This window comes from Galeopterus variegatus, unplaced genomic scaffold, assembly GCF_000696425.1.
Source record: "Galeopterus variegatus unplaced genomic scaffold, G_variegatus-3.0.2 Scaffold3655, whole genome shotgun sequence".
Taxonomy (NCBI): Eukaryota; Metazoa; Chordata; class Mammalia; order Dermoptera; family Cynocephalidae; genus Galeopterus; species Galeopterus variegatus.
In genome coordinates, this window is record NW_007729766.1 from 10,794 (window position 1) to 25,492 (window position 14,699).

General features: G+C 53.3%; 1 protein-coding gene across 1 annotated transcript in view; it reads right to left on the reverse strand.

Annotated features, from left to right (window-relative positions):
• Positions 1 to 74: 74 nt before the first annotated feature.
• SPTB (spectrin, beta, erythrocytic) overlaps positions 75 to 14,699 on the reverse strand; it is a 67,214-nt gene continuing 52,589 nt past the window's right edge. Inside the window, exons 31-34 of the mRNA XM_008585655.1 lie at positions 3,014 to 3,276; positions 780 to 953; positions 429 to 471; positions 75 to 242 (exon numbers count right to left, since the gene is read on the reverse strand). Coding sequence (XP_008583877.1) covers positions 75 to 242; positions 429 to 471; positions 780 to 953; positions 3,014 to 3,276 — 648 coding nt within the window. The remainder of the gene's footprint in view (positions 243 to 428; positions 472 to 779; positions 954 to 3,013; positions 3,277 to 14,699) is intronic.

Here is a 14,699-nt window from a genome sequence, read left to right on the forward strand (position 1 = left end):
GGCCGGGCGGCAGGCGGGAGGAGGAGCGGGCGCGGCGGAGGCCCTGCACGTGCCGGCTGCGGGGCCGCCGGCTGCTACTTCTTTTTGGGGAAGAAGCTGAATCTCTTCTCCTTGTCTTTCTTCACGAGGCTGGCGTCGGGGCCGGTGAGGGACGGCAGGGGCAGGCTCTGCGCCTTGACGCGGATGCTCTGGGACTCGTTGATGGCGGTGCTCACGCCCTGCAGCCAGGACAGCATCTCCTCCTGCGGGGCGGGGGGTCAGGGCCCAGTCCGGGGCGGCCAGAGCCCTCCACACCTCCCGGGCCGGGCTGGCAGCGATGGGGGTGCTCCTAGGACTGCCCGTTCGGAGGGAGCCTTGAGGTCGGGTGGCTTGGATCCCCTCCACCTGTCCCCTTCTTAGCCACGTCCGGCTACGCCACCCGCACTTACCTCGTCCTTGCCATGGAAGAGCCACTCACTGCCATTACTCAGCCTGGGAGGACAAAGACAAAGGGTTTCCTGTCATGCGGCCACCTCCGGGGGCCTGGACCTGGGCAGAGGCCTGGATCTTATCCCGCAGTTCCCTGAGCCTAATATCCAGAGCCCTCAGGCAGCACAGCACCTTCTGAGAGAAGTAAAAGTCGGGGCCTCTTTGATTTGAAAATCTCTGAGGAGCAGCTGGGGCCTGGAGTGGTCCCACACAGTGGGCCTCTACCAGGCCACTAAGGCTAAATCAAGCCATCAGCCTGAGGGGTCAGAGGGTTGAGCCCAGGCAAGGGACAGTGGCCAGGAAGCCCTCACCTCAGCTTAAAGACATGCTTCTTCTTCTTGTAGTTGGCAGCAATCTCACAGATCGCATGTCTCAGGGCCAGGGGTTCCTCCCCATGGTAGGGCACCCCCAGGGCCAGGTTCTTGGCATCTTTGTAGAAAGTCAGCTCGCTATTCCTGAGCACGCAGTACAGGTTGTTCCAGGACCTGCAAAGACGCAGACAGGCAGGTCACCCACAGTCCTGTTACAACATCTTTATAATCAATTCCTATAGCTTTACCATTTCTTTTTTTTTTTATTATGCGATTTTTGCCCTGATGAATAGTAATACATTTTTTTGTTGTTTAAAAAAAGGAAATAAAAATCATCCGCATGTAATTTCATTACCAAAAGATAACTATTGTTAACATCGCATGTGTTTCCTTCTAGTCTCTTCACATTTTTGTCTATTCACATAGATAGCTAAAATTGGATTATATTGTATATTCAATCTTATATCCTGCTTTTAAGCTTAACACTTTATCATGAGTATTTTTCCATATCAAATATTTCTTGAAAATAATTTTGAATAGCTATATGGTATCCCATCATATAGATACACAATCCCTTTATTGGTGGACCTTATAATACTAGAAAATTCATCTGCAATTTAAGTAGCAATGTGATGAACATTCTTAGGCATAAATCTTTGCTTGTAATTCTAATCTTACCTTGAGATACATTTCTAAAAGTAAAATTATTGAATTTAAGACCAATAAGTGTAAACTTAACTTTTTGAAGTATTTCTACATCCATTGGCTTATTCGATTCTCACTGCAGAACTATGAAGTGAAGGGAGCCAGGTTTTGTTTCGATGATATATATTTTTTGTTTGATGATATATGCCCAGCGTACTGTACTTGCACTTTGAAAGAAACAGATTTGTGCAAATCAAGGCTTGTTTCAATTGGCGTTTGGTAGGCTCCAAACTGACAGATGGGGAAGCATGTTGCTGCATTTTTACAGTAACAAACACCAAGAAACATTAAACTTTTCTTCCTCTTCTTCATCCCTTCTTCTCCTCCTCCTCTTTATCCTCCTCCTTTCCTTCCCCCTCCTCCCTGCCTCCCTTTTAAGGGCAGGAAGGTAGAGACCTAGCAGGGCACATAGGGAGGAAGTACTAGAAGGTCAGAGACAGAACTTAACCCACACAGAGTTGGCTGCAGAGCCAGTTTTACGAAGCTCACATTTCTGACTCCCAGCTCAGGGATCTTTTCTCTAGGAGGTCTTTGTAGTAAAATCCTGCCTTGAACAAATGAAAACCTCTCTGAGACTGTTTCCCCATCTGGAAAATGGATACTTCCATATCACAGGGTTGTTCTGAAGATTTTATCCGTCCTAATATGATTCCTGGCACATAGTAGCGCTCAATAAATGTTAGTCTCCCCTTTCCTGGTAGAGTCTCCATTTAAGCAAGAAACCTCTTCAGGGCCCCCAAATTGTTCATTTTTGGAATTTGAAACAGCTTTGGAGAGGGCCCCAGGACGTGCTCTGTATGCTTCCAGGTGTACCTGGGAACACAGCTGGCTTCAACCTCTTGGTACTGCTGCATTTCTCTGGGACCCTGGAGTACTGCTAGGAGAAAGAGGCCCCCGAGACCCTGGGCAGAGGCAGCCCTGGACAGACCAAACCCAAGCATATGACTGCCTCAGGGTCAGGAAAGGACACAGCCTTTGAGTCAGTTCCTCAGGGTCATGGTCAATATATGATAGCACTGGAAAGGACCTCCGACAGGCATGTAGGCCATGCCGCCGGCCCCCAATCATCTCCCGTCTCACAGCTAAAGAAACTGAGGCTCAGACTGGTTAAAAAAAAAGTGGGGCTTGGCCAAGGATATGGTATTAATACCGAGGTCTACCTGCTCAGCCCTGGGATTATAGGAATAATAACAGCTAGTGTTCACTGAGCACCTCCTCTGTGCCAGGCACAGCATCTGTAAAGAGATGTACTGTTATCATCATCCCCATTTTACAAATGCGGAAACTAAGAGAGGCTGAGTAACTTGTATGAAGTCATAGGATTTGAACTCAGGACCAGAACTGAAGATGGGTTTATTCCCATCATGCCAGTCCCTGGGCTGGCCCAGAGGGTTGCCCAGGAGCTCTCACAGACAGAGGCACAGGGCGCCCTCTCCCTGCATGCATGCCCATCTTGCCAGGGCTCTATTGGTGGAGAGATTCCTGGGAGTGCCCACCCACCCCCACCCAGTTGCCCCTCCCCCACACACCTGTTGGATGCCTTCTTGTTGGGCCCCTCCAGGTCGTGCTTGCGGCCCAGGTAGCCCTCCATCTGCACGCTGTGCCCATGGTCCCGCTGGGCCGGCAGCGTTGTGGGCTCATCACCCTCGCTCAGAGGTGTGTCCAGGACCTTAAAGAGGGGCTCTGTGGCGGGCCTCTCATCCCCACTGGATTTCTCCTCCTGCCCATCCTTGTGCTGCCCTGGTGGGGGTGGCGGCTGTAGGTCATGAGGCCATGGCCCCTCCTCTTCCCCCTGACAGGAGCATAGGGGAGGAGCACACCTTTCTAGGGGCTCAGGCCTCGGGATGGCAGCAGGCCCTCACCTGAGCCTCCTGGCCCACACTGGCTCTCCCACAGCCTGCTGTGCACACACCTGCTTCCATAGGCCTCTGGCTCCATTTCCAACGCACTCCCCTTTCAGAGAGCAGTGGGGTGGTCCCCTCTCTCCAATCTTACATATCAACAGAAGGTGCTTAGAGAGAGCAGAAGGGGCCTGAGTGTTGATGGGGGGAGGGGTTTCCAATGCTGCAGGCAAAGCTCAGTCTTGCTGCCCTGCCCAGGACCCTACCCCCTGCTTCAGCCAGATACTCCAACTGAGTGACACATGGGCTCTGGCAAGATTCCATATGAAGAAGGTCTTGCTGCTAAGACAAGTTTGAAAACCACTGTGCTGGGATGTCGAACAGGAACACTCCTGGTACCTTCAAAATGTGTCTAAAGCCCTGAAGCCAAGGGCATTAGGTCTTAAGTCCTCTGCACCCTTTATAAAGGGAGAACCCAGACACTCCCAGGCATCATCAGGTTTAACAGGCCCTCCTTCCATCATTTGCGGGGAATTTGTTGGACAGGGCTGTGGTTCCTAACCCTGGCTACTTTCTATGATCAGCTTGGGGGCTTTAAATTTAAAAAAAAACCCACCCCAGTCCCCACTCTCAAGATGTTTACTGGCCTGGAGGGGGTCAGCACATTGGCATTTGTTAATAAGCATTTCATGCTCTCTAATGTGCAGTGGGAGTTGAGAGTCACCGCCTTGGGGAAATGCTGTGGTTTCTACCCCCTGCACCTCCCTGTGGAGGTGGGGCGATCCCTGGCCCCTACCGAGCCAAGTGAGGGGCCTCCCCACTGGAGCCAGCCACTCGCTGTATGAGCTGGTGCTCGCGAGAAGGAGAAGCAGACTTTCTGCTCCCTGGCAGGGCACCTCCTTATGCAGAGGCCTTGCCAATCTGCCCTTGTGCCTGCTGCAGAAGCAGGAGAGGGTGGGACAGACTGGGGCAGTAGGGGGCAGCTAGCCTCCCACTGCCAGAGGGAGTGGGGGTCAGGGGGTGGGGAGGGGAAGAATGAGTTGGTCTCCTAAGTGCCAAATGAGCACCAAGAAAGGCAGCCTAGCTTGAGCCATCTGGCCAGAACACTGTCCTAAAGGCCTGCTGGAGACTTACAGCATGAGATGGGAAAGTGCCCCAAGCAGGCCATGTCTGGATGCCTGCAGGACCAAGGACGTGGACAGCCTGGGAGGACCAGAGCCACCCCAGGCAGTAAAGAGGCTCTGTTCCTTTTTCTACTGCCTCCTCCTTGCCCCAACAGCTGGGGAAGGAGATCCAGAGAGTGCTGGGGAGAAGAGGAAGGAGCCAGGAGAGAGCGGGCCATGTTCTCCTCCTCACTGTGGGTCCTTTAGACCAGGCTCAGACCATGGGAGGATGCGGGCACCATACTGGACATCAGGCTGAAGCTTTATTTTGTGGGTGGCTGGCCTGTACAGGGATCCGAACCCTTGACCTTGGTGTTATAATACCATGCTCTAGCCAGCTGAGCTAACAGGCCAGCCCTCAGGTTGAAGCTTTAAACTGAAACAGACTGGCTAGACTTTTTAACAGCTGAAAGTGACCAGGGTCTGCCTGAGGATGCCTTAAGGAACGGGAAGTGGAGGCTCAATGGACATGTCTGAAGGCAGTGTTTGGAAGAAAGGTAAAGCTGGTCCTGTTTGTATCCTGTCAAATTAGGACTGTTCAACAGGCAGGTAATAAGTTGGGTTTCCAGTGAGATTTCATTAAAAGAAAGGGTGATGGGGCTAGAAAAGTTTGGAAACCACTTTTCTAGTCTAACACTTTCAATCTATAGTTTGAAAACCAATGTTCAGAGAGGTTAGGTGACTTGCCCAAGGTCACACAGCTAATAGGTATAGTAGGCAATTAGGAGCATGCAGTCCAGAATTGCACAGACCTGAGTTTTTATCCCATCTTCAGGGTGCTCTTCTTTTCCTGCCTTAGAACCCCTTGAGGGTTGTGGCCGGGTCGCACTCATCTGTATCCCTATTGCAGTGTTTGTAACTCAGAGTGTTTGCAGTGATCCAGCATTGGCCACAAGGATCTGGAGGCCCCAAAGCCCTGCCTGGATCACCCTTTAGCAGGGAAGAAGGGCAGGAGTGGCAGGAATGGGACTGGGAGCCTGGGCTTGGGGTCCTTCTGTGCACCCACTCAGGCCAACCATCTGACTTGGATATAAAGCCCAGGAGGTGGATTATTAAGGCAGAAAGTGAAGCCTCCTTTCATCCCCCACCTCTCCTCAAGCCTAGCTGGGCCGGCTCTTCCTCCAGGAATTGGGGGATTCCAGAGGATGGGGCGTGGGCTGCACTGCTGCTCCTGGTGATGGGCCAGAGCCGCCCCTGCACCTGCCTCAGGGGAAGCCCACCAGACCCTCACAGCCACATTCGCCCTGTTTACCCGGTCTCTACCCTCCTTGGACTGGTTTTGCTAGATACCTCTGTGTTCACATTTTCTTCCTATATTTTTACTTTCATTCCATTTTCCTTCCTTTAGGAAACTGTCCTCTGAAAATAAAGATGGGTTTTTCCAGGACTGACTCCCAAGTCAATGCACCCTCCTTCTTTTTCTTCTTAATAGTGCCTGGCCCACATTCTTTGGCAGGGACACTCAGAGGCCATGGCCAGTGTGTGTGATCAAAGGTTATATGGCTGGGCCCTGGGTTGGCTTTGGAAAATGGGGGGTTTCTAATGTATGCAAAGCTTTCTTCTGTGTTCCTGACTGTTCATGTGGAGACATTTTATAAAGTATCCTGTCCCCTCCACGCTGAAGGCCAAGACCTGAGAAGGGGAAGGCAAGAAAGAGAGTGGGAGAGGGAGGTGTTGGTGGCTGCTGTCCCTTCCCAGGCCCGGGGCTGACAGGGCTCCCCGTCCTAGCTGGGCTTGGGGAGGGGACACAGATGAGAAAGATGGGCATGGAAGGAAGGTGGGGTGCAGGAGACAAAGGGGTTTTGGGACCAATCCCTTCTTCCCTTCGTCAGCTCTTGAGGGAGGCTGGCCGACCCTGGTGAGGAGGAAACAACAGGGACTGGAGGGGGGAAGGGAGGACAAGTGATCTGTCGTCAGGAAGTCACTGAGCATTCCTGGCTCTATCAGTCAGCAGGAGTGACCACAGTACGTACTTCACAGGTGGTCTGTGAGTGAGACAGTGTAAGTGCTGCTTCTCTCACGGGCCTCCACCCCTGGCTATCTTCCACCTTCCTCCTTGGCACTTTGCTGAGCAATGATTGTGGCCAGTGTCCTGTGTGGCTAGCATGATGATCTCAAACACCCTTTTATCCCTGGAGTAGGGGATGCTCAGGACTGAGAAATGGAGAAGGGGGATTCTTAGCCGCTGGCCGGCAAGGCCTCACCCCCTCCTTCCTCAGCCATTTCCAGTTGGGACATTCAGAGGCTCCAGACAGGAATGGGGTAACCAAGCAAGCAGGTAAGCCCTTCAGGGCAGGACAGAAACAGCCTGAGGCCCCACCACAAAGCTTAGAGGGGGAACTGAAGTGGAGGGGCCCCAGAAGGCGAAGGCAAAAGTCACCAGATAGGGCCAAGGACAACAGTATGCTACTTAGTGGAAGATTCTGGTGATTCACAAGTAGATTTTTACGAAGAGCTCACAACTTTGTAAAGAAAAGACTTTAAGGAAGACTATGTCTATCTATCCATCTACATCCAGGTGGTCAAATCCTTTTCTGAAACAAAAACATCTTAAAAAATTACTTTTTTTTTCTTTTAGCAGCTGGCCAGTACAGGGATGGAACCCCAGACCTTGGTGCTGAGCTAACTGGCCAGCTCTAAAGAAATTACTCTTGGGGTTCCAATCTGCACAGGGAAAGCTCCCAAGGCAGTGGAGAGCAGCAAGCCTAAGGGACAGCCAGATGCCACCACTGGCCTCCTTGCTCCATGGGTAAATCCTGCGCATAGCCCTGCTGTAAGCATGTGAGCCGGTGTGTGACAATATTGATTTAGCAACTCATAAGAGATAAGGAATGTCCCTGGGGCCTTTCATTTCTAGCCATGCCACTGGCAGGACGTTGTAGGTAGAATCGGCAATGGGGACCTCATTGGGGAAGCAGGCCCTGTTGGGGGGAGGCTGGGGTCCGTGAGTGATGGAGCAGGGTAGATGAAGCTGATGTGAGACAGCAGGTTCTCAGAATTCTGCAGCTGGGGGTCACTGGATTCAGCCTCTCCTATTATGCGTGGAAAAAGCGGATTCCAGAAAAGTTCAGTGACCAGCTGGGATCACATGACAAGTCAGCAGTTAACCTGGAGCAAGAACCCATGGCTTCTGCTTCCCTGTCCTCACAGTGCCTTTCAAACCTGGAGGCGACACAGCACAGGACAGCTGGCTGGTGCTGGGCACACAGGGTGGTCAGGGAATGGACAGAGGTAAGTGGCTGGGCAGAGACCCACCCATGCCCCAGCTGCCTGACCCCAGGCTCCACATCTGCCCACAGTGAGCATGAGGCCCTTGATGTGGATGATTCGTCCCTGCATCTTTCTGGGCCAGATCCATCAAGGACTTCCCAGCTGACCCGCTGAATGATGAGATCATGAGGGGTGGAGCCAGGGTCAGGCTGGCAGCATGGTTTGGGCAGAAGGGCCCACCTTCCCCAGCCCTAGGGGTAAATAGGATGGGGAAGAGAAGGGAAGAGGGACAGTGCTCCTGCTGCCCCTGGAACTATGCCGTGGTCTGAGAGGAGATTCTGCCTTGCTCACCAGGCACAGTGATCTGTGGACAGAGTGCCAGGAGGGGTGATGCTGGCTGAGGGGGCTGGGCCCGTAGCTGGCCTTCATGTGGCTGCAGTGTGGCTGTAGGGACAGGTACTGGACAGATGAGATGATCTGAGCCTGCCTTCTGTCCTCCAAGCTGTGGGGCAGAGGGTCTGCTGCTGCAGCCCCCGGGTCATTAGGAGGATGCACAGATCCCGCCTGCACTGCTGAGGGTGCCTTGCACAAAGACCCACCCAGAGGAGCTGGGGACACTCTGAAGGAAGAGGGCCCAGCTGCTTGGAGGAAATCCTGGATGTCAGGCAGGGTTGGCAGGAGCACCTAGGCCATGACTGAGAGTGACAGCATGAGGGAGAATGGCCGGGTGAGGGCTGGAGTGAGGAAGGCACTGCCTGCAGCAGAGCCAGGTTCTCTGGTTTGGGGGACAGGCAGGGGAGGCGTCTGAGGTGGAGGATATGCGCCATGGCTGCTGAGACCATGATGTCAGAGTAGGGCAGGGGACAGGAAGCATTGGATGCTGACTGAGGGACATCAGGGGAGAAACAGGCACAGATGGGAGAGCCTCTTAGGCCTTCACAGGACTGTAGTCAAACAGGGAGAGGCCCCAGGTGCCAGGTGGGTGGGGGCTGGCCAGCTCAGAGTCTTTGCAGAGTCTTGCAAAGTCAAGCAGGAGTCTTCTAAGCTTGACTTTTTAGGGTTCTGCCTTGCTAGGAAATTGGCTTGGGTGGGGGAAGCAGGCAGAGGGTCGGGAGGCTCCTCCACAAGGATGTTCAAAACATCGGTATCTCTGTACCAGCCAGCCACCAGAATAAAAGGAAAAGAAAGGATGTTCAAAATAGGGATGGGGAAGTGGGCAGGATGAGTAAATTTCTTCTAGGACTAAAATAGGTGACGGCTGCACACAGACAATGAACTCTCCAGGCTCCAAGGAGAAAAATAATCTGGCATGGGACCACAGGGTCATTTGGAGGTTCTGAAGATGCTCAGTGAATCCAGATACACTATAAGCAAGAAAACACAGGCGAGAGGATCTTCTCTTAGGAAAGGCTGGTGAGAACTAGGGCATGAGGATGTACCCCAGAAACACACTGTTTGACCTTAGCAATGAGATGCGTTGTGTGATGACCGTGCCCAGAGTGTGTGTACAAGGGCGGGCAACTCCAGGAAGGTTGGTTTGGGAGGGATTTGGTAATGGATGCTAAAGTTCATACAGATGATGTTTCTTTTAAGAGAAGAACTGAGGTGGAGGATGGAGACAAAATGAAGGGACTTAAATGATCAGGTGCCAGATGCTTTACCTACATTACCTCTTCCAATCCTCACAGCCTCTTTGCAAGGCAGGTACTGTTTCTACCCCTATTTTACAGACGAGGGGAGCCAGGGCTCAGGAATAATGAGTAACTTGCCCATGACCACACATCTAGTCATGGAAGGTTGAGGATACAGGTCTTTCTGGCCCTGAGTTCTGTGCTTTTCCTACTAAATCCTGCTCTAAGAGGGAAGGCTGGTGCCATCACTCCAGAGGAAAGCACCTACATGACAGGGTTCATGGTCTAAGTGAGATGAGCCCATCTTATGAAAGACATGTGGCTGATCGGCTAAGGCAAAGTAATCATGTCACAGCCATGCTGGAAGGGACTGGAAGAGGGGCTTGGGCCAGACAAGACTCATCGCTAGATGTCTCAGGTGACCAAATAGTGCTGGGTGACCATCAGGTGGAGGGACCTGGCCATTCTGGCAGCAGAGAGCTTTTACTCTCTCCCAATGCTTGATGTCTCTGCTCCTGTCCTCTGAGCGAGGGGCTGTTGGTAGATGGGTTGGAAAGGCTATTGAGAAGACAGCTGTTTGCAAGAGAAGAAATAGAAATGGTTTGTTGAATTGAGAACAGCCAAAGAGATGAAGAGGTGGCAACTTAGGTTAGATACAGACAGGTGTCTGAAATAAGGAAGCAGAAGCTGTTGCTACACAGGGGGAGAGAGCCAGGGAGGGCTGAGGCTGGGGGACGTCGTCGAGCAGTCCTCTGGATTGCAGGCAGGGGGTGGAGAGCGGCTCTCAAGAGAAGGGGGGGGGGGGGAGCAGAGCCACTCAACACTCTGCACCCCAGGGTCCCATTGTCTGTCTGAGATAGCACCTGGGAAGCCCAGGCCAGATGACAGGAGGGGTTGCAGAGCAGAAGGCCACCAGGTAAGGTGAGTGAGGGGGAGAGGGGAACGGCAGTCTGCAGGAGAGGAGGAGCCCTGGTCCACTGCCATCAGAGGATAAGAGGAAAACGAGATTCTTCGGAAGCTGTCTTCACCACACCCACCATCTGAACCAGTCACTCATCAATGCAGACTAGAGAGTTAAAAGATATCAACTCCCCATCCAGATCTGCCAACCAATGGTCAAGTCGTCAGCTTCAAACCCATTCCTTATTGGAGATGCCTCCAATGTTAATGCAGTCTCCTCCCAAGTACATCAGTATCTGGGATGCTCTGAAAAACAGCTTGAAATGAAGAACTTAGGAAGAGTCTTTGGAGCAGAGGGGCCAGGAAGTTTGCATCTGCCCACAGCAAAGAGAGCTGAGCACCCCCAGCAGAGGGCACATGTCCAGAAGGAACCTAGAGCAGGTCTCCCCAGGGAGCCGGGCACAGTGCAGAATGAAGGCAGACACACCCCTGCCGTGCTGACTCAGACATCCTGGGGAGACAGGGACACACCCAAGTTTTGGGGAAAACTGACATTCTTTCCAGGCTGGGTCTGCCTATTATGAACATACGATTTGCACTCGCTGCAAAACGTCTGAAAAAGCAGCGCTTATGGGGGCGGGGGAAAGGACTGGGAAAGCTTGTTCAGGCAAGAAACACACTGCTGCCTCCACACCCACATCTTTCCCATCCATGGACGTCAGAGTCCTGCCGCTGGCCACTGAGTAAAGCTCCCGGCTGCCAGGAGGCTGCTGCTGCTGGGGGCAGTTACTCAGGATGCCAAGGGGGTGACAGCCACTGGAGCCAGCCACGCACTGGCTGAACAGTGTTCCTGGCTGCAAGCCCAGTGCCCACTCAGCCCCCCGGGCACTGCCCCATACATTCACAAGTGCTGCTGAGGGGTCTTGACTCCTCATGTTCAGTGCTAAAAAGACGCTCAGTCCCCTTCTGGGGAAGCTGGCTGTCAAAGGCAGTCTTGGAAGGCCACATGCAAGAGTGGCATCTGGGAGCTGCCCTTGGGTAAGAGATTTCCTGACAACTTGATGAATAGCACCCAGGCAGCTGTCGTCTGGAGTGGCCTCGCATCCCAGGGTCCCCAGTGAACTAGACTCATTTAGCCTTGGGGCCTGGAGGCAGACAGGGCATCTTAGTCCCAGTGAGCCCTGATGGAGACTCTTCATTGTTGTCACAGCCCCTAGAAGCACCAGTCCCTGTTAGGGATGTTAACTCATGTCGTCACAGCAGCCCTGTTGGGCGAGTTCCTAGAGGAGGTCCAACCCCCCACCCCAAAGCCAAGAAACAGGCCACAGGGCTGGGAAGACATCCCAGGGCTGACTAGGGTGACTTGCATCATCCTTAATACCATTTCTTCTCCAGGAAATCCACCTCTTTCCCTTCCAGGAGGAAACACCTCACCACAAGTGCTACACTGGGGATTCAGAAGCACCCAGAGCCTGGAAGATGAGGGATGCTTGGCAGGACCCCTAGCCCTTCCCAGAGCCATACACCCAGGTGAAGGGGAGACGCATTAGGCTCGGGGCAGGTCTGTGTGCCCCCTGCTGCCACAGCACGGAGAGGAAGGAAAGTGGCTCCACCTGCTGCCAGGTCCCCTCCAGTACCCGGGCCTCCTTCAGGGCACTAACCTAGGTGGCAGCAGAGGCCCAACCCTGCCTCTCTTCCCCAAATAGGGGCAAACACCCCAGCCCTTTGCCTCTTCTTTCCACCTCTAGCTTCACACCAGGTGCCACCTGACAAATCAGCCAGGTACCTTAGAGCCAAGACCAAGAGGAAAGTGGGGAAAACTGCCCCTCCCTTTAATTTGCTACATTGCTGACCTACAGGAGTGTTCTGGACTTTCTGTAATCCCGCAGGGAGGGCTTTATAAGGGTGAGGGGACTCAGAGAATCCGGAGTGGTTTATCTAAACTCATGCAGGAAGGTTCTAGAAGAATGTAGGTCTAGAACCCAGATGTCCTGATTACTACTCCAGCAGTTGGTGTTTCTGCTTGGTCTCACGTGCACTTACCTGTGTGGACGGATTGGTTTTTTACCAGAACATGATCTAATGTGGAAAGGTGAGAGGGGAGGGGAGGCAATGGAATTGCAGTGACGGGCTTGAGGAAGGGCTGAAGCATGGATAGCGGCTCCAGTCACCGTGTGTACACACACGTGTGCGTGCACACACGCAGGAAGGGCAGGACTGAGGTAGGGCCTGCAGGGTGGCTGCCCTGTGGAATGCAGCTGTCCAGACTGGGCCAAGGGTGCCCAGTCCACTCCTGCCTGGTCCACTCCCATCCGTTCCCCCTGCAGGAAGCCGACATGCACTAGTGAGGGGTTTCACATGAAGCAACACCACATGTTATCTATTCTATGGGGCACCAACACCAGACCAAACACACAGGACCAGCAGGAGAGCCACCTGCTCTCCTGACTAGGCCTGTCCCAGCAAGAAGGCACAGCACAGAGCTGTCCCTTCCTGGGAGAGGCTGGCAGTTCTGTAAAGGAGCGGTGCCGGGCAGTCTGGAGGGTCTGCGACGGCTTTCTGAGCAGCCTTCCAAAGCTGGGTGGGCTTTCCCAGCCTGCATGGGCTCCATCCTCCTGTCCTTCTGATATCAAAGACTGAATGGAGGGTATTAGGCCCTTCCTCTGAGTTTTGTGGATCCTCATGAAAACTTAACAGGCTGAGAGAGGAGAAGCAGCAGGAAATCTGTTTCCATGAGGCCGTGGGCCTGGTGTTCATTTGATCCGGCCTGGTGTTCATTTGATTTGCCAGCTGCCTTCTTTCTGACACTGGGCACAGGCCAGTTTTCCCATCTGGTGGTGTGGCTGGCTCTCTGGGAAGGGTCTCAAACATGGGTCCACTCCTCCTCCCGCCAAAGAGACACTCGGGTCCAAGCAGGTTTTATTCCCTCATCCCAGTGACATTTGGGTGCTGGATGGAGGTGGCTCTGATGCACACAAAATCACATTTGCACGGACGTACATGACACAGACAGTGGGTGGAGTCACTCAGGTGGTCAGAAGGGAGCCTGCACAGCTGACACCAGTGCATGCAGACACACAGGGACGCACAGCAGCAGAAGCGCAGGCAGGGCAGGAGGCAGGGCAGCCCCAGCCCGTGTCCACAGTTCGTGCCAGCCTCAGAGGTTTCTCTCCTTCTGGAGAGGGCTGTTGCTGGGAAAGAGGGGCTGGGACGCAGACCACCACCGACAGGGAGGCAAGACCCCCGCATGCGATGACTGCAGCTCAGAGGGAACATCTGGGAGAGACTTTCCATCAGGAGCCCAGCAGTGCCCTCTGCTGGGCATGATGGGCTGGTGCAGCTCAGACAGGGAGGCTCTGGCCAGGCTGGAGGCAGCAAGGGGGTGGGTGTGTGTGTGCATGTGTGTTTCACTCTCACAGGGTGAGAAGGGCTGAAATCTGGGCCTGACGGGGATTCTGCACAGAAAGGCCTCACTGTATGTGCATTTTGTTAGGGTGATTAGTGTACCAGAAATTTCCATCTAGAATACCAATTTTCTTAACCCCCTACTCACGGATTCAGGCAAGCTCACCCAGGCACCTGGAGAGGTGGGTACATGAAGGATCTGTTGCTCCCCTAACCCCCACAGCCACATGCTACAGGGGGTACACTCAGTGGTGAAGCCATACAAGGCATATGCTGACTTCTTGCTTTCTCTCAGTCAGCTGCTCCCCAGAGCATCCCCCCAAACCTAGGTGACAGCCTCCCAGGCTCTCTGCACAGACCACAGGGGGTCCTATGGGTCCTGCTCCAGGGAACGTCATAAAGGCATATGCCCAGGCCTCTGGCAGCCGATCTGTCTTGGCACCCCACGCCCCCAGGCCTCTAGCATGCCCTCCTTTTCCACAAGTTCGGGGGCTGGCCCCCTGTTACCGGAGCCCTGGGATTCCCCCTCATTCCTGAAGGCTCCTTCAAGTCTGTTCTGCTTCAGAACCAGCTGTCTAACCAAACCTGCTGATCCACAGGCATCAGACCAGGACGGTGGAGAGGTGGAGAGAGGGCTCTGCATAAGAGGGAGGAATCTGATGGAAGCACGGATATCCCTACTTCACTGCCGACAATGCCTGAGGGTGGGGCAGGCAGGGTGGGACAGCCCATTGGTATGTGTCTGAGCATGTGTGTGTATGGAGGGGATGCTGTGTTGTGGATGGAGTTGGAAGGAAAATGGGGAAAAAGCTGGTCTACAAAGATGAATCATCTCTGTATAAAGTGTTTTCCCCTGATGTAGATGGTGATGTATTTATACAATAAAATTTATTAGACTAGATAAAACCAAACTAGTGCAGTCACATTTGTGGTCTGACGTGTCAGTTTCTTGTGGGTTGAAGGAAGGAGAATTATTCTAAGATTAAGAAAACCTAAGTAAAAAAGTAGACTGATCTGAACGAGGCATCTGGGGGGGCCTGGGGGCACGACGGGGGGGGGGGGGGG